Consider the following 23,057-nt stretch of genomic DNA (forward strand, 5'->3'; position numbering starts at 1 on the left):
TTCTTGGATTTGTTCTGGCCATAAACATATGGTCCCTCAGAGCAGCACTCAGCCTTGGAGGGACGAGAGAGTAGGAATAGATACCCCAGTTTCCTTACCCCTGGGAGGGGTAACTCTGAGGCACGCTTCAAAGCTGGGGTAAGCAAACTCTTTCTGTAAGAAGTCAGACAGTTAGTATGTTCAGCTTTGTGGGCCACACAGTCTTCGTCCTGACCACGCAAATCTGCCTTCGCAGTGCAGAAGCAGCCACGGGCAATGATCAATAATGGACTTGGCTGCATTCCAATAAAACTTTATTTACAAAGACAGACAGCAGGACAGAGTTGGCCAACCCCTGCTCTAAGTCTAAACAGATTCCCAGAAGTTCTCCGTGAAAATGCGTCCCAGTTGGCCATAGCAGTAACCTGCCAATAGCAGGCTACTTCATCCCCTCACTGCGCACTTCGTGGGGTCGCTGGCGAGAGAAACGGCCTGCACTTAGATTCTTGTCTCAGATCCTGCTCTGGGGGCGCCTACCCAACGTCGGTATCTTGTTTTAGACTCATAAATACTATGGAGTTGAATACACCATCTCCATTTTACAAATTGAGATTCCGGGACTGCAAACTGCTAAGTGATAGAGTCCAGATTAGAAGTCTATTTGGCTCCAAAGTCAATGATTTCTCTACTGCACGACCAGAGTAAGGATGGAAACACACACACACACACACACACACACACACACACACACACAATCAAATAGCTTTAATTATGGCGAGCAAGACACACACACACACACACACACACACAATCAAATAGCTTTAATTATGGCAAGCAAGATTCCTACTACTCAGTGTTCGGCAAACTCATTAGTCAACAGAGCCAAATATCTACAGTACAACGACTGAAATTTCTTTTGAGAGCTGAAAACTGACTTCTGAGCATGGGCCACGAAGTTTCAATCGCACTGTATGTGCGCGCCCGCACGTGGTATTTTGTGGAAGAGCCACACTCAAGGGGCCAAAGAGCCGCATGTGGCTTGCGAGCCGCAGTTTGCCGACCACTGCTACTACTCATGTAATTACTGACCTATGTTAGAAAGGGAGTTAAAAAAATAATAGAAGTAGTAAGGTTTCACGGTTATGAAAGAATACTCTTTCTCTTTCGTGCTGTGTCTAGGCCAGGATAGAATTCATTTCCCATCTATCAGCTGGTTGCCATCCTGGTGAAATCTTTGGTTATACCTGGGAACAAATACAGCCATTCAAGGGAAAGCCCCTGTGTCACTTGGAGCCTGGAGAGAAAGGAACTAGACTGAAGTGCCCTCTTCCATTAACATGGGGCACCGGGACAGCAATTTCTCAAAGCCCCTTATGGGCCCTTGTGGAGGTCCCCGGCGAACCTGGGGGCTCCAGGGAACACTTGGAGAGCCAAGACCCCGCACAGTTAGAAACCACCCTTCATAGCTTACGCGGTCTTGCCCTCGCTGTCCTGTTTGGTGGCACTGGCCCCCTTCTTGCCCAGCAGCGAGGCCACCTTCTCCGCATCTCCGTTCTCCACGGCCTGCAGCAGCCGGTCATCGTTCTTGTTCCACTCGTTGGTCTGTGGAGCAAAGGGGAGACACAGCGTCAGCGGACAGCAGTGGCCAGGCCGTGCTCACGGCAGACCCGCGGGCCTCCTGCTCCCATCCTTCCCTGCTGTTGCTCAAATCAAACCCCCCACCCCCCGCAATGGGTGCTTTAAAAATACCTTCCCCTTCACCACGGCGGCACTCAAGAAAGCCGGCTTCCCAAAGGGAAACATCAACAGTTCAATGAAATAGCAGCCGGTCACCAAACTCTGCAATGAAGTCACTTGTTTGAACTGAAGCTGGGAGATGAGGCAACTTACAAAGACCTCCAGGCCAGTTTACACATTAGCTTGTTTCCAGCTCAACCTGACGGCTGGCCTCTCAGAGCAATGGCCTTTGACCTGGCCCACAGCTCCCTGGGCCCACGGGGTCACAGAACCAAACCCCCAACGGCTCAAGGCTATCTGAGGGGTTATAATGCATGTAATTTTTTGTCTGCCTTATTTGCCACTCTTTCCGGCCTGCTTACCAAGGGCCCTGAGTTTTGAGCCGTGTACGGATTTTAAGTAGTTGTCTAGCCTACCGACTCAACAAAGTATCACCAGAAACAAAACTGCTTCCTGAGAGAGCTCCTTAACATCAAAGAGCTTGGAGCAAAGCCTCCTGGGCCGAACCCCAGCCCCGGCAGAGCACTTATGCGAACACAGGGACAGCAGAGCCATCGTGTGCACAGAAATTAGTTTTCACTCTTAGAAAGGGAAGAGAGGATCTCTATGTAAAAGAAGATGGGTCTTGGGTACAGGACCAAGAAGCTTCAAAAGTGAAGGCAGCAAGCAGTGAGCCACTAAAGGTCTGGAGCAGGGAGTGAGAGGATAAAATCGGTGACTCAGGAAGTCATCGCGAGAGGTGAGGCCCATGGGATTAATGGGGGGGGGGGGGAAGATCCTGGGTCACCTCAAAGCCCATGGGTCACACTGCAGGCCCCGGTCACCTCCAGACTCCCCCTGCAAAGCCTGCTTTCTTGCCCCTGTAACTAAACACCCTCCTCCCCACTCCGAGAGACTCCTCCTCACTCCCCAAACTCTCTATACACAGGTCTCCAGGGCTCCTTGTGGCCTCCAAAGAACCTCCAGAAATTCCGTACTAAAGGCTTTGCCATGGACCACTTCAGGGAAGGAGACAGAAGAGATACTGGAGATTAAAAAACTAACAAAAGGGAATTTTACAGGACCACAGTCTTCCGTGGCCCCAGAGTGTTCCCAATCTCTCTGCGCTGATGGAACTGGGAAATCCAACGGGGCTCTGCCCTCTCACTGAGCAGGGGTGGGTCTACCAGCTGTCCCCAGCCTGGGGGCAGGGCCTCAGAGAAAGCACAGGCCATGGAGGAGTAACACAGGTGTACCCAGGGTTCAAGTCAGGAATTTACTTCTCTGAGAGTCTCAGGACTGGACCCTCCCATCTTCAGGACTCTCCCTCCCTCTCCCCCCCACCCACCCCCAAAGAACACAGAGAGAATGATAAGCCTGAATGAAAATGAGAAGTTTGTCCCCAAGTTTGCATGAACTTTAAGTCTACAACTCTACTGACAGTTATATGCTATGAACCTAAAGTTACTCAAAAACCTCTCTGTGCCTCAGTTTCCCAAGGCATTGGACTGGATGACCACACTGATCCCCTTAAAGCTCAAAATAACTTAATCTATAAAATGCCCCAAACCAAACTTTGCTAGGGATTTTTCTAGAACAGTACTGTCTGCATTAATAGAAACATTCTATATCTGCACTGCCCCAAACTGTGCCCCTAGGCAGTGCTTCTCAACCAGGGGTGATTTTTGGCAATCTACACAGACATTCCTGATTGTCATGAATAGGGGGCGCTACTGGCATCTCGAGGCTGGGGTGCTGCTAAACATCCTTCAGTGCATAGGACAGCCCCCTCCCCGCAACAAACAAGCATCCGGCCCCAAATACCAAGATCGCATCCGCCTCATGAAGCACTGGACATGTAGCTAGTGCTGCTGAGGAACTGATTTCTAACTTGAATCCCAGGCTTCGGTGCAGCTCTACGCGACGGCTTTCTAAATATTTCTAACCAAGTAGGAAGGTGTCCGGGCCAAAGTCACCCATACTCTCCAACAACAATCAAGTTGCTCGCAAAGAAGACATTAGGTTTTATCTTCAACTAGAGGCCCAGTGCAAGAAATTCGTGCACTGGGTGGGGGGTTGGGCTGGGTCCCTCAGCCCGGCCTGTGCCCTCTCGCAGTCCACGGTCCAGGAGACCTCAGGGCTCCCACCACCGCCACTGCACTTGCCAGCCGTGAGCCCGGCTTCTGGCTGAGCAGTGCTCCCCCACCCCCCTCATGGGAGCACACTGACCACCAGGGGGCAGCTCCTATGTTGAGCGTCTGCCCCCTGGTGGTCAGTGCGTGTCATAGTGACTGGTCGTTCCGCTGTTCAGTCCATCTGCATATTAGCCTTTTATTTTATAAGATTATGAATCAGGCTTTCTCTGGAAGGGGAGGGGAACACAATAAAGAGACCACTCGAGGCACAAGCATTTGTTAGTACAACAGAAAGCTTCACTGAAAAACAAAATGTAGCCAACACCAAGAAACAGCCTGCAGCGTATTTCCCCCAGAGTGCGTTTCTTTTACAAGCCAAAACAAAACCAGCAAAGTTTATTGAAGTACATGTAAGACTCATGATTCCTACGTACATGATCCCATGCTCCGTTATTCATGTTGCCTTTAAATCCTCCCCAAACCAAATTAAAACGGGATTGGGAAGATCAAAAGGATATGAAATCTCAGGGGACACGACTGAAAATACTTAAGCAAAGAACGGCCACATGAAAGGGTTTTCCTTTTCAGTGCTGTACACTCAACTTGGGTAGAGAAAAATGGGATTGCAGGGATTTCTTAAAATTAGTTACATGTGGACATGTAGGGAGTTCAATTTCTATAGCACCAAGCAGGAAAGATTCCCCCTTCCCTTACTCTTTGGAGGACAAGGTCAACGGCAAATGCCTTGAGATCTAAAACGCTTCTCTTTTATCTCGCCTCCCTTTTCTCTTAGAGCACATGAGGCAAGAGAACATGCCTACCCCCACACAAAGATTCAATAAATAATTGGCAACACCATCCAACCTGTATGTGCTGCAGATGGGGCTCACCGGAGGCAGCAAGAAGGGAAAGGATGGTGCTGTATACGTTGGCCTTTGAGTCTGAGCCAAGAGAACAGTTCAGAACAAATTGGGAAGACACGGGCAAATCTGAAGATCCTGGGAGAAAAGTAGACCATCCGTTGGGAAAAGAGGAGAGTTTTACTCTTAATAGTCTCACAAGTGCTTTAAAAGTCATGGCCAAGAAGGGTCCCAATTAGACCTCCAACCAGGAATCCAGGTTCTGAACGTGAGTCTTCCAGGTGAAATGCCATGTAGCAGTGTACCCGGGCAGACACTCTATCTCTTTAACAAGACCCTGTCTCCTTTCTGCCTGTCCACTCCCTTCTTCAGTCATTAAGCCCCTTGGACATCAGATTCTGGTCAGTATCAATCTGTCTTAAGAACAAAGCCTCAAGAAGCCTGTTGATCACAGAAACAGAGTTTCAGTCAAGTGAAAGATAACATTTAGACTTCAGTTGTGTTTCAGCCTCAGGCCCATGAAAGTAGAAGGACCCTAGGGATCATCTGCCCCATGAGACCAGACAGAACCACGCCATGGCTGACATCAGGACCTGACACAATGGTCAGCTACTCTCTACCTGGCTCCAGCCAATCAGCAGAGACCATGGCCCCACTCCTTTAGCCGCCATGATGAATGACTCTTCCCCCATATAGCCCATCCCCGGGGAGCCGGGTCTTTGAGCACTAGCTTGCCTGGGACTCGGGGCCTGGTGCCATTTCCTCAACTGATAAAACTCTCTTTGCTGCAAACTCCTGTTCACATGTGAGGGGGCTTTGATGGGGGCAGGTGAACAGACCCCTTTATTCTGGTAACAGCAGGGAGCAGATGCTAATGTCACAGAGTTCTCTAGTCCTGGGCCACGCCCGTTCTTCTACTTGTAATTAGTTCTGCTATACACAACTGACCATACCGTGCGCCTTCCAGAAGCATGGCTTTTAGGATGCCATCACTTTCCTCTCCTAGACCTGACCATGGACACATTCCTACGAAACGATTGGATTCAGTGCTACATGCCACAGCAAAAATCCCACAGCTAATCACAAGATGAGACAAAAGAGTGTTTTAGACTTTAATGTTACTGCTCTTGAGAATCCAGAAGCAAATTTCTCTCCCCCACGTCCATCCCCCCCCCCGCTGAGTGGTACTAAACTGAAATCAAGCATCAAAAGGAATCTTTAAAAAAAGCTATCTTGGCCCATCTACTGTCCAAAGGCAGCTCTGGTAAGAAGCGTTTTGTGTAAGAAGTAGATCATGTGATATTTTTCCATAACATCCCGAAGTAATTCACTTATACTTCTGGAGACCATCATCCCACCAACAATATCCCCTCTCCCCGCTTCCCATGGAAAACCCCCCTCCCCAGAGCAGGCTTAGCTCCACCTCCACTTTGGGCTCCTGGTCCCCTTAGAACGTTTTCAACCTATTAGTGGGTTAATCCAACACTTTAAAAAAAATAGAAAAAAAAAATAGAAACACCAGATACCTCATATTTTAATAAGGTTAAACGTCTCTGTATGCGTGTACTGCATGGTGATATAAAATATATATTTTTTTACTGGCGAAATCACAATAAAAAACATTGGGTGCCTCTGCTTTTGAATGCTGTCAGCCCATCCGCCTCCGAAAGGCTCTCTTCTAAAGCCTCGCTCAGCCCGCAGACTCCTCGCCTTCCCCGGTGCCCTGCCTCTGCTGCTCTCCCACCCTGTCCGGAGGCGCCTACTCAGCGTGCTGGAGCCCATGGTCTAGACTTGAGGAAATATCATCCCGGCTTCGTTCCGAGCTCGGTGCGTGCTCGCTGTTTCCTGTCTTCAGCTCCCTGAAGGCAGGGCAGCCGCCTTCATTTCTCACCCCAGCATTGCCTCACAGATGGATCTGCTGCTGATTTTAGCAGGAGTTTCTTCCTCTGGTTAACCTAAATCTCGCCTGATTTCGAAAACACTTTCTTTTCATCTAGAAAACTCTCTCCTTGTCTTGCAAACAACTATCTCATCATGTTTCCAATTTTTTACAATCTTTATTGTTGAAAGTATTACCCAGATGTCCCCTTTCTCACCCCCTCCCCCACCTCCGTTGACCCCATCTAGGCTGCCCCCACCTCCTGCCCTAGGCCTTCAACATTTCCGATTTTTAAACAGGCTAAATAAATCCTACTCCCTTCACTTTTCTACTCCCTTAACTTTTCTCCTCCCTTAACTTTGCTAAGGCCAATTTTCCAAGGCTCTGATCACGGGTACATTTTTTCCGGATCTCTTCATGACTAAGCCCAGTCCATTCATCAGGGTGGAGCGGTGTCTCCCAGACACCAGGCTCGCCTGGGTGCTTGTTAAGGATGCAGACTCCCAGGCTCCATCCTGGAGATTCCGGCCCGGAAAGGAGTCCTGGGCTCCTTTAGGTTCGTTCTCTCTCGCTCTCGCTCTGATTCTTATTCCAAGTTTGGGGACAGCTGGAACCTACGCCAAGGCTAACCAGAGAATTCCTTGAAAGGAAGGTCTTCCCGCATGAGGCATTGATAAGGGATATGTGAGAAAGTGTCTTGGCTTTTTCTTGAAGAGCTAGGTTCTGACTCCCACAAAAGCTTAATACATATTGGGTTTCCCTTCTACGTGCAACCCTATGTATAAGAATTTTAAAAGCACTGCTCATCATGGTCAAAATTTATACATAATCGAGTATCCAATAAAAGGAGATAATGACAATATGATGAAGCAACAGAATACCACACAGCTATGAAAATGAACACATGACAACCACATGCAACATGGCTCGATATGGAAAACAACGTTGCTGAAAAAAAGAAAGACACAACGGAACACAGTATGACTGCATGTATGTAAAGATGAAAACAAGAAAACGGACCCCTATTGTTTAGGGATATATGCACAGATGGTCAAACTATAAAGGAAAGCAAGGACAAGGTCACCCTAATAGTCAGGAGAGGGACGGGGGGAGGGGGTGGCATCTGGTCAGGGAAGGCCACCTGGGAATACTCCAGGGTCCTGTGTCTGATTTCATGACATGGTTAGTGGCTCCCCAGATGTTCACTTGTTGGATGCGACGTTCCTTTTGTGCACTTTTCTCTACATGTGATGTATTATTCACACACACACACACACACACACACACACACACACACACACAGTTTAGAAAGAAATCTGTGGTTCACTTTCTGGTCAATTCAAAACCCAGTGCCTTTCCATAATTTGCATTCTCACTTGCTGTTTCCTCATCTGTAAAATGAAGGTAGGGTGGTGCCAAAATCTGGTTCTTAGCAGCCTCAAAACCCCCTGGAGAATCTGAGAAAGTAATGATTTTCCCTCAGAACAATGCACATACACACAAAAGCTTGCATACAATTTCAGAGCGTTCTAGGACTCAAACCTTCTGCCCCCAGCCCACCCACTCAAACCCAAGTTAAAGACTCTTGGTCTAGACCAGTGGTCGGCAAACCGCGGCTCGCGAGCCACATGCAGCTCTTTGGCCCCTTGAGTGTTCTAACGCCACTTCTTCAAAATAGACTCGCCCAGGCCGAAAACCGACTTCTGCGCGTGGGCCACGAAGTTTCAATCGCACTGTACATGTGCGCCCGCACGTGGTATTTTGTGGAAGAGCCACACTCAAGGGGCCAAAGAGCCGCAGGTGGCTCGCGAGCTGCGGTTTGCCGACCCCTGGTCTAGACTCTCTTACTTATTCACACACACACACACACACACACACACACACACACACGCACACACAGTTTAGAAAGAAATCTGTGGTTCACTTTCTAGACTCTAGACCAGGGGTGGGCAAACTTTTTAACTCGAGGGCCACAATGGGTTCTTAAACTGGACCAGAGGGCCGGAACAAAAGCATGGATGGAGTGTTTGTGTGAACTAATATAAATTCAAAGTAAAGGAGCGGAGGGGAGAGCAAGAGAACCCTCCGCTCTTTCAGCTCCGCGGGCCAGATAGAATAGCCGAACTGGCCGGATCCGGCCCGCGGGCCGTAGTTTGCCCACGGCTGCTCTAGACGAAGAAACAAGCTGCAGTGTAGTGCTTCTGAGCTGAAATTCCGGCTCCACCGCCTCCCGGTTAGTCTCAAGTGGGGTATCCGCAGCTCTGGCCTCCTCACCCTTATCTGTAACATGGGGGGCCTACTTCCTTTCACGTTATCCTGAGAATTAAATGCAATGCACATGAAGTGCCTGGCACTCAAAACGTGGTGATGATGATGATGGTGATGGTGATGGTGGTGATGGTGATGGTGGTGATGGTGGTGATGGTGATGGTGATGATGGTGGTGATGGTGATGGTGATGGTGGTGATGGTGATGGTGGTGGTGATGGTGATGGTGGTGATGGTGGTGATGGTGATGGTGATGGTGGTGATGGTGATGGTGGTGATGGTGGTGATGATGGTGGTGATGGTGATGGTGATGGTGGTGATGGTGATGGTGGTGAGGGTGATGGTGATGGTGGTGATGATGGTGATGATGGTGGTGATGGCGGTGATTTAATTAGAAGATCTACACTCTTCCTTTGTAATTAAGCTCTATAAATCTTTAATATTTATAATTATGACTCGTGACCCATTACCCCTTCAGAGGTAAATAACACCTTAAATTTTAATTTGCAAATTTTCTACTATGCTCCTTTAAAAAATCCCAGTTTAGAGGGCTCTGGAGAAAACACTCACAGACATGGAATTAACCATCTTATTGAACACGGCTCCTTTTCCAGGAGGCTGTCTACACAGACGGTATTTCACCAGAGCACACTGGCCACATTGGCAAGTTCAGGAAGCCATATGTTACGCTCCGGAGACATGTGTAATGTGTCAGCTATGAAGGGCAGCATGTGGGGAAGGCAGCCCTCACCTTCCATGTGGGCTCCAGGCATTCCCGCTAACACATCACAAACGAGATGCTCAGGGGCTGGCCTGTACGCCACCTAGTCATCAACTCGTTTCCAAAGGACACCCGCTCGCTGCCGCGTTTTCCCTTGAATCTGCCTTTGGAAAGCACTGCCTGCCCCCTCGGAGGGTAGCAGACACCATGCCGAGCATGTGATGAGCGCCGGGGCTTTGGCAGCTGGCAACGTCTGCCCCTGGCCAGACATGGCATCACCTTCTTTTATTTTGGTTTAATCCAATGGGAACTGAAAACCCAGTGGAAACTCGGTGGCCACAGACATCTGGTTAGTGGGCAGCTGTGAGTTTGGGAATAAATCAGCCCAACGAAAATAACCCAGTGGCAAGAGCAATCCCGGGGGCGAGTGTCTTTGACCTTCTTTAGGAGAGATGCTAAAACCCCAAGCATCACAAAGCAGCACAGGCCTGGCGGTGTGGTGGCTGGAGCAGCCGTCCAGAGGGGTCTATCGGGGAGATGGTCTTTGGGAAGGCTGCATGCTCCCTCTAGTTTATGGAGAACAGTTCGTTTCGCCAACATAAGCAGTAAGGCTGAGATGCAAGTTAAAGCAGACCGTGTTTTCACTGAGAAGCTTTCAGAGTCAGACCATCCAGGAAAAAAAAAAAAGCGCACACCTCATACTTTAAGACAGAAGACAAGAAGCAGGCAAGCTTCAGGCCCCGCTGACGTTTTGCCCTGTGAACTGTAAGCCAGGGCGTTTTAGATTCGTATCTGCCAGGCACAAAGCAGAACAGAAAATGCTATGCATGTTACTTTCAATTGTTTATTCACTCAACAAATATTTACCAAATGCTTTTTATATGGCTGGCATCATCTTTACTGACTTTTCTGTCTTGCTATGGAGCTAAAATACAGCAACCTGAGAAATAGGCCAACAACACAAACCAGGACCATGAGGAGTGGTCAGCTAAGCCAAACGGTGAATCGGCACAATGGAAGAGAGAGACAACTACCAGCGAGGCAGGATGGGAAGGTTTTCTGATTTGCATAATGAGCGAGACCTTGCAATGAGAATACTTAGGAGAGAAGACAAGATACAACAACGGAAAAATGCAAGATGTATTTAGTAGATAGTGAGTTGGTCTAAGCCCAGCCTTACAAGACTCTCCTTAGTGTGCATGGGAAACACAAAAAAATCACCAGTATTTCATGGCAAACATTTGACCATTCCCCCAGTTTTAACAAGACCAGCAGTTTCAGAAAGAACTCTCCGTATACTGTTCACTATTTTAAACCAACACATGATAAGTTCATCTAAAACGAGTTTCTCCTTTCCATACAATTGTTTTATATCCTCACCCAATGATATGTTTTTATTGATTTTGACAGAGAGAGAGAGAGAGAGAAACATTGATCAGTTGCCTCCGGTAAGTGCCCCGACCAGAGATCAAACCCAAAGCCCAGGTATGTGCGCTGACCTGGAATCAAACCCTCAGCCTCCCGGTGCACAGGACTATGCTCCAACCAGCTGAGTCTCCAGGCCGAGGCCCTCTCCCTACACTTTTATTTCCGATTACTCACACAGGCAGGTTGCCGCGTCTCTACTCCCTGGAATCCATCGCCCTCCCTTTAACGGGCTGCACCAGTCATGCCTGAAGCCCTTTCACATGATGCTGAATGCTGTGCCACAGACATAATCCCTAATTATAAACACTTCCTTCCAGAAGCAGGCTGGCGTCTGCCCTCCCCCCTTCAAGCTGCCTCGTCATTGCTCTCTATGCCCCCAGCCCTCCCGGCCCCCAGGACCAGTCAGTTCCCCTCCTGAGGCCCCCCCCCCCCCCTCCATGCTGCTCTTCCACGGCACATGACACAAGTATAATTTAAATAGCTGTTCTAAAGTATCTTTAAAGGTCTGCCCATCTCCCACTGGACTCGGAGATTCAGGGCATGGCCAATGGCCAGCATCTGTCTCGTTCAGCACTGAGCTCCTGGCCCCTGGCCCACTGCCCGCCAGATGGTCAGGGCTCAATTCAGAGCTGTTTGTCCAATAGCTTTAGTTTTCTTCCTTCTCCCTTGGGAGCCACTATGGATTAACCCCTTCTCTGCTGATGCCTCTGTCTCCATCTACAAATGGACTTAAAGTCTCCATAATCCTACCACATTCCTTTCTCTGATGATGCTGATCAAAATTAAAGCATTACTCACTATTTAAAAACCACATCCCATGAGGAAGGATAGATCAAGCCAACTTTACCGTCCAGGGAGAATAATGGTTCCATCCAATGGAATCCAAGCCCTCGTTTGCTTAGTCTCTATACCTACAGGTACGGTGCAACACTCCAGGGATAAAAAGATGGACAGGAAGTGATCTGGGCCCATAAGGAGTTCACAGACTTCTGAAGACAGAAGTACACACAATACCTACTTACATTATTACCTGTCAGTGCTCGGCCAGCGCTGTGAACTAAGTCCTGTCAAAGTCCAGAGAGGATACTATTACTATTTTAAAAAAATCACTAAAAGTATTAGCCATGTTACAGATGAGGAAACTGAGATCAGGAAAGGTTAAGAAACATGTGTAAAGTTACTCCATACACAGTTGGAGAAAGCTAAAGCGATTTAAAGGAAAATCAAGAAACTTTTAAGATGAGCAAGATTTAGGTGTGTTTATAGATTGAGGCAAGCAAGGCGTCAATAGAAAGAAACAGAATGGCCCTAACCAGTTTGGCTCAGTGGATAGAGCGTCGGCCTGTGGACTGAAGGGTCCCAGGTTCGATTTGGTCAAGGGCATGTACCTTGGTTGCGGGCACATCCCCGGTGGGGGGTGTGCAGGAGGCAGCTAAATCAATGTTTCTCTCTCATCGATGTTTTTAACTCTCTATCCCTCTCCTTTCCTCTCTGTAAAAAATCAATAAAATATATATTTTTTTAAAAAAAAGAAACAGAATGACACGTACAAGGGGTGAGGGTTTGAACTGAGAATGCGGCCTGGGCGGAAGGCTGACCTTTGTAAATGAGAGTCACATTCTGCCTCTGAGACAGTGAAGAAAAGGAGGAGGGTGAGCAGGGACAGGAGAGGAAGGCAGTTTGTGTTTTACGGCAGAAGCAGGAGGCAAAGCACACAGAGCAAGCGGTGGGCTAAGAAGCTTAAAAAACGTGTTGAAGAGTTACCGTTTCTAATAGCTCCTGGGGTAGAAGAGAAAGGAAACCCACTAGAAATGAGTGAAGGCATTTTCAAGCAGCCCAGGAAGTCCAGCTGAGAGTAGGAATTATAACTCCATAAAAAAATCCATGTGGAAGTGTCGTGTGATTTTTCACTGGAAGCACGGGGTAGGATACCAGCAAAGGGGGGTTCGCTTGATGGACAACTGGAGGCGGGAAAGTCAGGTAAAGCAGAGATTCCAGGGTCAAGAGGATGGGCGGTGCCCGTGGGCATTTATTGCAAGTGACTGTGGGATTAGGGATGGGCAGGGATAAGGAATAGGGCATAGTCCTATAGATCAAAGGAAGGTTGTTGGATGGGTCATTTATACGAATGTTACGAGTTCCCAGGATGATGGTAGATAGGAAAAATGGTAGATGATGGTAGATAGTCAAAATCCTGGAAGAATATCAGGGAGCAACCGAGAGGCCCCGCACAACCACAGAGCAGTGATGTCCACTGAGGAAGAAGTGAGGAGGTCACAGAGCAAATGGGCCAAGCCTTCTGAAGAAGTGGCTCCCGGGACTTACTGCATTCCTACCGTGCTGTCTCTCATGAGTGTCACAACTAACTGATTTCGTTTATGTCAGTGTAACCACCTACGCCAGGCTGGATGGTGTCCCCACAAACTTCATGTCCTGCCTGAACGTCAGAATGTGACCTTGTTTTGAAATAGGGTCTTTGCACATGTAATCAAGTTAAGATGAGGTCACAGTGGATTAGGGTGGGCCCACGTCTAATGAGTGGTGTCATTAGTGAGAAGAGGAGAGATGTGAAGATACAGAGGAGAAACAGGGATGAAGAGCCCACGATGGTGGAGGCAGAGACTGCTGTGATGCTGCCATTAACCGAAGAAGGACAAGGACTGCTGGCAGCCACCAGAAGCTAGAAGAGGCAAGGACGCTTCCTTAGAGCTTTGGAGGGATATGGCCCTATGACACCTTGGTTTTGGATTTCTAGCCTCCAGATGTGTGAGAGAATACATTTCTCACATCTGTTTTAAACCAATGTGTGATAATTTGTTACACCAGCCCTAGAAAATGAATACATCACACTGTGAGGAAGGTATTATTATTCTCATTTTAGCGATGAGGAAACTGAGGTTCAGAAAATATAAGGACCTTGTTTAAAGTTACAAGGCCAGACAGAGAGTCGGGATTCAAACCCCAGACCTGTGGTATCCTTTCCACTGCCCAGTCCTGCCCGCATAAAGGCCCCGCACCTGAGGAATACCAGGCAGAGCATGGCACAGCGTGATGGGCCATGTGGGGCCGAGGGCCACGCCTCACTCTACTGCCTCTACTGAGATCGGAAATTCTGACCTCCAAGTCCCTTTTAAATGCAGGAACTGCACCCAAAGCAAATCATGTATGAAATTGGTAGTTATACATAGGCATGTAAAGCATGATGATTTACAAGCATGCTCACAGTAAGGCCTCTTTGAACAGTAAGCTCTTGAAGAGTAAGTTCTTGTAAGTATTCAAAGAAATAGCCATTGTTTACAGGGAGGGACATGGTAACAAGGAATATCTCAAGGTCTGAGCGAGGCTTTCCTTGCACACAGACAGGACACTTGGAGGCATGTCTGGCTGTAGTCCAAGCACACACACACACCAAAAGTATGTCTGGCATGCGTTTCAGCATAAGCAGCCACAGCCCCCGAGCTTTGCTCTTTACCCAAGTGGCACCATATAGATTTCACATGAAATACCCAGACGAAATTATTTCATCCACAAAGTCCCAAGTCACATGCTTAGCTCAGTGCATTTGAAGTGTCTGCACGGTCAGAGGGAAGGAAGGATTGAGGTGGTCTCTGTCCCGATCATGCCCAGGCACCATGCCCTTACAGATGTTCAATGATTACCAGGGCACAAAAGGGTCGCTAGAGAACCTTAAAAGCAACGAAAACCGTTCTTGAAGTTACAAATTCTAGGTGGGATTTGCTTGCTCTGGATTTTCTGCTGTCCCCCTCCCCCTGCACCAAAATCCAAACTCAAACCCACACTCACACATACACACACTCCCTTCTGGGACCAGTTAGTTCAATAGGTGAAAGCTGGGGTAGGGTTCAACCCCATTGAAGGAGGGCATCTCAACGGCCTATGACTGGTTTTCTTGTTTTTGGACGAAGGACACATTCAGCACTGCTGGTGCTGCCTCTCTGGTTCCCCTTGCATTGACGGAGCTTCCATTCCTACAGCCAATGCCTTTATTTAATCCTCTCTGCCAAGCTCCTGAGGCACAATGCTGGGGAGAGACACTTAGAGAGACCCAGGGAGGAAATTCTGACACTGATCACTGTTTATCTGGGGCACTTGGAGAGTCTCCTAATTGGCTTTTCTACTTCCAGTTTCCTCCCTTCCCGCTCCCATGCCAACTGCCTTGCTGGTGAAATATTCTTGCCTACCGTTCTGGCTCACTCTCCTATACAATCATCCATGGCCGTCCGTGGCCAACAAGAGGCCCCTACTCTTTAGCAACCCTCCGCCCCTCACACACAATTAATCCAGCTTCAAACCTTAAACTCCACGCTGCCCAGCTCTCCCATGCCGCACCAATCCCACTGGAACTTGGAGCTCTAGGCAAGCTCTTGGCTCCAGAATCCAAGTTATTCTTCCCTCTTCTGCTTTGCAGCTACTCAAGCGACTGCCCCATCTCTCTGCCAGCAAGGGTGCAAGTTGCTCCCTGCCTTCCATTCTAAACAGTTTTACACTGACATTCTAAGTATGTGGTTCCCATTTCCAGTCTGCTGGCAGAGAGGCGCCATCATGTAGGGCTAAGAGCCTGGGTTCCTAGGTCCACATCCTGGATCTACCGAATCCCAGTGACCCGGAGAAGTCATTTAGCTTCATATGTCTCATTGTCTCATCTGTCAAAGAGAACAGCACTTTAAATATATCTGAATTCCCAATCAGACTGTACTTGATGGCAGAAACTTTCGTCTTCCTCATAATGCCCTTCCGTAGATATCCAGACGCCTTTTATGCATCGATACAGTAAAATAAACTTGCTCCAGATCGCAGAGAAGACTCTAGTGCTCCAACTCATCAACACCCTGTTGAATTTCTATCTGTGCTGCAACTGGGTTGGGAAGACTCGAAAAACATGAAGTCACTTAAATAATCAAAACACTTACACGTATAAAAGCATGCTGCCTCATGTTATCAGAGGTTAATTTTAAATAGTCTGGACATTGTAATATGTTTGCGATAAGAGACGCCACTGATGTATTTATACCCAAACTCTTGTAGTTCTCAAGAAAGGGCCTATCTGTTATAGCCTTTTTACAAGCCCGTAATAGCAAATCCAAAATAAACTCCAACATCCACCCACAGGGGACAAATCTGGTTCCAAGAACTGATGCTGCCTGGCGTCTGAAGGCAGAGAGCGGCGTTTTCTAAGAGGACGAGGTGAGGGGCCATGGTGTTCACCATGGTCATTCTGAGGCCTCCCACCAGCATGTGCACAGATGACCTCGGCACCGTCTCTCCCCAGGCCCCAGCTCACACGGGCCGCAAGGAAAGCCAGGAAGGCTTACCCCGTAACTGCTTATTTCCCAAGGGCAACAGAACAGCCAAAACCAAGGACAGCAGATCCGGAGAACTTCGCGAAACTCATCGAGGTTCCCCTCTGTGAAGCCTCATTCATTTCTCTCTGGAGGCTACAAGAGAATCCCCCAAAATGTCTCGCCTGAGACCTTTATAGCTCAGCTAGATGCCCAGTGCCGAGAAAAGTTCCACAAAAATCACCGAAAGGAGGGACATTCTAGTTAAGCAATATTGGAACTTGGGCTACGGATCTTGTGTGATCCTGGGCTATGGATTTTGAGCTTAACTAATATAAATGCCAGGAATCTGCAGTTTGAACACACACGCTGAAAATGAATGTATTTAATGTTAAAACAATGAAATAGTAATAGAAAACATGGATGCTTATGAAATTCTGAAAATCCGTTTTCTAGGGCACGCTATACAGAACTTCCATCGCTTCGAGACCATTTCTACTGTAAGTCACTTGGTGTTCATGTCGTGGTGACCCGCAGATGGCGAGTTCTAGGGCAGGGCTCTGGCTTTTACACCTGCATCCCAGACACCCAGCACAAGGACTGACATGTGGCCAGTGAGGAATACATGTTTGTTGAGTGAATGAATGTTTGCCTGAGGAAAAGATGCCAGCAAAGCACTGGGCGTCTTGAAACATAATGTTGCTACGAAAGCCACTGAGGAAGTAGCCAGCTGTCAAGATCCCCCCAAGACAGTCTCCTCTTCTCCAATGCAACTATTTGAATGTCATTATCATGACATTTACATCTTGACACCCCCCTGCACTGCTGGGCATCAGCTGGCTCCCTTCTGTCTATTCTATCAAATCCAAACGCTTTACAGCATCAGATCTCCAACCCCATTCCCGCTTACTGAAACGCAGCACAATAGATTGCTTTCAAGCATGGACCCAAAGCTAGGCTGCCTGGGTGCACAGCCAGCTTCATCACCGTGACCTTGGGCAAGATACTTGACTCCTGTGTGCTTCAACGGTAAGATGGGAGACATCAACAGTAACGCCTATCGTGGAGTTGTGGTGGGAATGAAATGAACCAAATGTTTGCAAAACATTTAGATCGGTGTCTGGCACACGGTGAGAGTTCAGTAAGTGTGCGCTCACACGGTTCTTACTCACGCTCCTAAGGGAAAGCCCATGTGTTATTGTGAACAGTGGTTCTTTCCTCCAGGAATGGCGGAGGTCCACATTCACAACTTACTCCCATGGCCAAGGCCAGACTTCCTGGCTGCCTTCGGCACAGATGAGACCGTATGCATATCCAGAGGTTCCAGCTGCAACTCTCCCCCAAGTGAAGCTAAAGTTACTAAAGTGATTTGGACCTCGGGAAAATGCATCAGTGCCTCAAGCATCTTGAACAAGTTTATCACTGTCCCATTAAAATGAACAGCAGAATATAAGATTAAAGGAAAACGTGTATCTGCCCAGGAAACTATGGAAAGATGATACCCACAAGCCAGAAACTCCAGGGGGTCCCTTGTAGTTTTAGGCCAGCGGGCCAATGGGACCCCTGATGGAGACACGCTGCCCTCCGGCCCACCGGGAAAACGCCTGGAAGAGAGCCCAACACAACTCCAGTCACGGCACCTAAGTCAGAGGGACGCAGGGTGACAGTGAGGGTGGGTCACATGGCAACCGGACACGGAGAAACCACAGGAGGCCAACGGTTGCTGGCATGGTGGCCAGCGCCTAAGGAAGGAGACTGTGCCAGCTCAGAAGGGCCTCGGCCCCGGTGAATGCCAGGCTGCCACCGAGGCTGCCCTCTGGCACAGACAGGACCTCCTGCTGCAATCACTTTGGATTCTTACGCTCCCCAGGCTGTGGGCTTCCGAACCGGTGAAGTACAGAATGACAACTCGGCGTTTCCCTCTGCTCTTCTTTCTTTTTTCTTTTCTGATGGACTAGTAGACGAGGGGTCTTCCAATATCTGATGGAACCATTCATTCCTCAATTCAGATGAGCGCAGCCCCCTCTCAAAACAGCGCAGGCCCAGGGAAGGCTCAGGAGTCGCGTCAGGATCAGAGCGCATTTGTTCCTGAGAAGCAGAATGACTCCTCAGAACCCAGAGCGGGATCCCAACGTGCTTCCCACTGGATTCAGGAGCAAAGCGTGTCTCTGATGCTGCTCCATAGGAGAACCTGGGATCAGAGAACCATGTGGAGATGCCAAGTTTAAGATGAGCTCAAGCAGGGAGCAGCACACTGAGGCAGCTAGGAAATCTGGAGTTAAAGTAAAAGACAAACTCAACTAAAAGGCAAAGAAAAAAGACAGAAAAATGGTGAGGGGAAAAGATATGAGAAAAGGATCCGGGCAATATCATCTATGATGTAGATATCGAAGCAAAAAAAAAAAAAAAAAAAAAAAGCAAACTACCCTGAGCTACAGAAAAATCTATAATAATAAAAGGGTAATATGCTAATTAGACCAGACGTCTTCCGGAAGTCATTCTGGACGTCCTTCCTGACAAAAGCCAGGGCTGGAGGGAAGCCAGTTCGCCAGTCCAGGTCCCTGGTGCCTGCTGGCGGCCGGAGGAGGGAAGCCCGGATCTGGGTGCCGGAGGGAAGCCGGTGCTGGCAGCGGGGGAAGGAAGGCCTGCTCTTGCACAAATTTTCGTGCATCGGGCCTCTAGTTTGTCTATAAAATTAAATGACTCTCTAATAGAATTAATGAGGGGGTCAGCTGGGGGAAGAGACCAGTATCTTGAGACAAATTTCACAGAGATACTTTAAGTTTGAAGAATAAAGGAAAAAGTCCATGTGTTTTTTTTTCAGCAGGTTATTTTCAAAGGCTCCCCAGTCCAGGCTGGTTCAGATTTCTCCGAAACACTGACCACCAGAAGGCAGTGCCCATCAGCAACAGAGTTTTGAGAGGCACCAAGCATCGCGCAGCAGTTCTTTCTACCCGATGAGATGAGTGGGAGACAGAAATGCATCCTCAGACACACGAGACTGACCAGCCCTTACCAAATGCTCCTTTAGAACTTTCCAAGGCGTGGTCCAACCGACCAGGAGAGGAACCACAATAAGAATGCCAAAATCTAGTGCTACTGGCTGGTGTCCACGCCGTGTAGCAAAAGAAGGAAAATTGCGAATGCATCTACAAACACGAAGATATAAAATAAACTTGGAACTTGGACACGGGCACGCAGTCGTGACTGCCGTCGCTCTAGACCAGGGGTGGGCAAACTTTTTGACTCGAGGGCCACAATGGGTTCTTAAACTGGACCGGAGGGCCGGAACAAAAGCATGGATGGAGTGTTTGTGTGAACTAATATGAATTCAAAGTAAAGGAGCGGAGGGGAGAGCAAGAGAACCCTCCGCTCTTTCGGCTCCGCGGGCCGGATAGAACAGCCGAACGGGCCGGATCCGGCCCGCGGGCCGCAGTTTGCCCACGGCTGCACTAGATGAAACATGCAGCGTGGAAGGTTCCCAATACAGGAGGGCATGGTTTCCTCTCACGTAGTTCCCTTACAAACAGAACCTCGTGCCACAGGGTGCCCGTCCTCCTGGGAGAGTGACTGGCATTAATTCAGAGGACCCCATGATTCCCCATTGTATATATATATTTTTTTAACCAAACCATTCTCAAAACCTGGAGAAAGAGCTCAACAAAGCTCCGAGCCAGCTGTTGGCCAAGCAGCCCAGACCAGCAAGAAGAGGCCAACACTAGCACCCAACTAACTACGGAGATGCTCACCTTCCCCACCCCGCTCCCCCATGGCTCCTCTCCGCCGCCAACATCCAGGGGACCAGACCCCAAATAAGGAAGGGGCAAAGGAGGTGAAGGGCAGAAAAGCCCATCCCTGCCCCACTTCGGGGGCTCTGGACAGGGTCAAGCTGCATGGAGAAAGGGAAGGTTTAAGTCAAGCTGGAGGCTGGCTTGGCGAGCTGGATTCGTCTCGGGAAGTTTATGGAAGTTGCACGCTGAGAAGGGTCAGGAAAGGGATATTCGATGTGGCATGGCTGAAGGCAATGACCGAAGAGACACAGAAACCCTTTCAAAGTGACACCTCAAATACCTGCGACAGTTCAATGCAGCAACGACCTCTCCAATACGGTTAAAAGCCCGTGTTTAATAGGGGCATTATAGTACTGACCTAGACCTGGGCTCAGACCCCTGGCTCGGCCCATTCATTCATTCATTCATTCATTCAGCAGATGCTGACCAGGCACCTTCTGTGCACAGGACAGAGCTGTGAACAAGACCGACAAAGGCCCTGTGTTGTGGGACGTTGAATTCCAGGTGCCTGTGCGATTCCGGGGAACTTCCTTAACCTTCTTGGGCCTCAGACTCCTCAGAGTCTCAGTCTCATATTCCCCCAACTTAATTTCTCAGGATCCTGGAAATTCAGTATCACAAAACCATCTATTTTTAACTTTAGCAACACACACTTCACACAACTGAACTAAGATGAATGAACAGCTTGTGTTGTAGAAACACAAGCACAAGCCACATGGAGCTCCTAAACATAGAGAAGTTACTCCGACTCTCAAAATAGATGGAGAGCAAGTGGCTGAGGCAGGCAGCCAGTCACAGCCTGCCTCCCGTGTCAATTACAGTCTCATTATCCTTGTGTCTATCAGCCGTGGGCAAACTACGGCCCGCGAGCCGGATCCGGCCCGCTCGGCTGTTCTATCCGGCCCGCGGAGCCGAAAGAGCAGAGGGTTCTCTTGCTCTCCCCTCCGCTCCTTCACCAGCAGCAGTGTTAACATGGCAACGTCGGGAAACACGGCCGCAGCTCCTTCTTCTGAGTGGGCGGATTTATATCCCCATTCAGTAGAAGGAACAACCTCTCCATCTTCCAGAGGCTCCTTGTAATGCCCGCGGACGCGTCCCCCGACATCACCCTGGGAATGCGGAGACACGTTATCGTGGTGATGGAGGGAGACACGCCCCTGGAGAGCACAGTGTCAGAGCATTAGCTAAAAAGGAGACCAACAACACTGTTCCCACTGAAGTTGATGTTTCAAAGACCAAAAACCTTTCAACCCAGTCTACATTGCCATCTACATCTACGTCCCGGGCATAATTTGGAAGTTGCACTAAAGAAAATGTTTAATTTACTGTTTACACATTTTGTTCTTTTCTATTTGTTTCAGCTTTAAATTATTTTATTATATTTAAGTTTAATTTGAAAGGCTTTTGTACCTTTCCTTTGTTAGGCAATTTTATTTTGCCTCTGCCATCTTCAATATAAGGTATGTTACTGTGCTATGAGTCCTCCATTTTTTGAAGTTTCAAATTATAATAATTAGTGTTTTCATTCTTCTTGTTAAAATGTTTGAAATGAATAAAACTATTGAAATAAAAAAAAAAAGACCGTACCCTTTTATGTAATGATGTTTACTTTGAATTTATATCAGTTCACACAAACACTCCATCCATGCTTTTGTTCCGGCCCTCCGGTCCAGTTTAAGAACCCATTGTGGCCCTCGAGTCAAAAAGTTTGCCCACCCCAGGTCTAGATATAAGGGGGAAAACCCTCTACGCATCAAAAAAAATCTGTATGAATGAGTTTATATGTGTAGCAGAGTAAATACTCTGGAAAAACCAGCACTTCTGTAAGGTAGAGACGTAGAACTGTCTCGGTACAATTAGCAATGGTGATTCCGCACACCCAGTACTACTGCTGTTATCTGCACAAACCATCAAATCCATGGCCACGTGTTTGGGTTACTTACAGGAGTCAGACCCCTCTGGGCCCTGGTCCGTGGGCTGCAGCTCGGGTTCCCTGCAGAGTAGAGAGAGCACCCACCCCCGCCCCAAGGCCTGGCAGGGGGCAGCCTGGGAGCTGAAGCCTCAGGCCGCAGGCCTCGTGGGCAACCCCCGGAAGGCTGGCTGGCCCTGAGCTGGCCCTGCGTGCGCTCTGCCCTCCTAAGCCATCTCCAGGGCCCCTTGCCGCTGGTCTCTCCTTGCCTCGGCTTTAGGGGACGGAAAACAGGCGGCGGAGCGTGGCCCACCTGCTCCCCTCTCCCCCACCTCTGGTCCTGTAGGGCAGCAGGCCACCCCGGCCGTGCCTGGACTTCCAGAAGGTCAGGCTGTTTGGCATTCAGGGCAATCCCCAACCTGCCTGCTTGGAATTCCCATAAACGCCGCCCAGCGGTGCGGTCCCAGCGCATTCAGCTGTCCTCTGTCAACACGGGAGCTGAGATGACTCAGTTTACCCCAAAGTTCACCAGAGCAGCCACAGCTTACCTAGTCATTGCCTGGAGCAGTGGTTCTGAACCTTTCTAATGCCGCGACCCTTTAACACAGTTCCTCATGTTGTGGTGACCCCCAACCATAAAATTATTTTCGTTGCTACTTCATCACTGTAATTTTGCTACTGTTATGAGTTGTAATGTAAATATCTGTGTTTTCCGATGGTCTTAGGTGACCCTGCTAGCGGTTCTCAACCTGGCCACATTATAGGACCACAGTACTATAATTCCCCTATTAACCTGGCCACAGGTTGAGAACCGCTGGCAGGGTCACCTAAGACCATGGGAAAACACAGATATTTACATTACGATTCATAACAGTAGCAAAATGACAGTTATGAAGTAGCAACGAAAATAATTTTATGGCTGGGGGTCACCACAACATGAGGAACTGTGTTAAAGGGTTGCGGCATTAGAAAGGTTCAGAACCACTGGCCTGGAGTAATTTTCCACCAAACTATTTATAAAATGGTGCTTACTATTTCTTTTTCTTTTTTTCTTTCTCTCTTTGAGCCTAAA

The 23,057-nt window shown here is 48.6% G+C and overlaps 1 protein-coding gene across 3 annotated transcripts in view; it reads right to left on the bottom strand.

Moving 5' to 3' along the window:
- The window catches only part of RAI14 (retinoic acid induced 14), a 137,920-nt gene that overhangs the window by 53,243 nt on the left and 61,620 nt on the right, over positions 1-23,057 (bottom strand). For 2 of the 3 annotated variants that reach the window (XM_080679147.1, XM_080679146.1), the window contains exon 3: positions 1,451-1,581. In XM_080679147.1, the coding sequence (XP_080535273.1) occupies positions 1,451-1,581 (131 nt within the window). Of the gene's footprint in view, positions 1-1,450; positions 1,582-1,728; positions 1,839-23,057 lie in introns of those variants that run through there. The other variant, XM_080679145.1, reaches the window with a different exon arrangement.

This window comes from Plecotus auritus (genome assembly GCF_963455305.1).
Source record: "Plecotus auritus genome assembly, chromosome: 7".
Taxonomy (NCBI): domain Eukaryota; kingdom Metazoa; phylum Chordata; class Mammalia; order Chiroptera; family Vespertilionidae; genus Plecotus; species Plecotus auritus.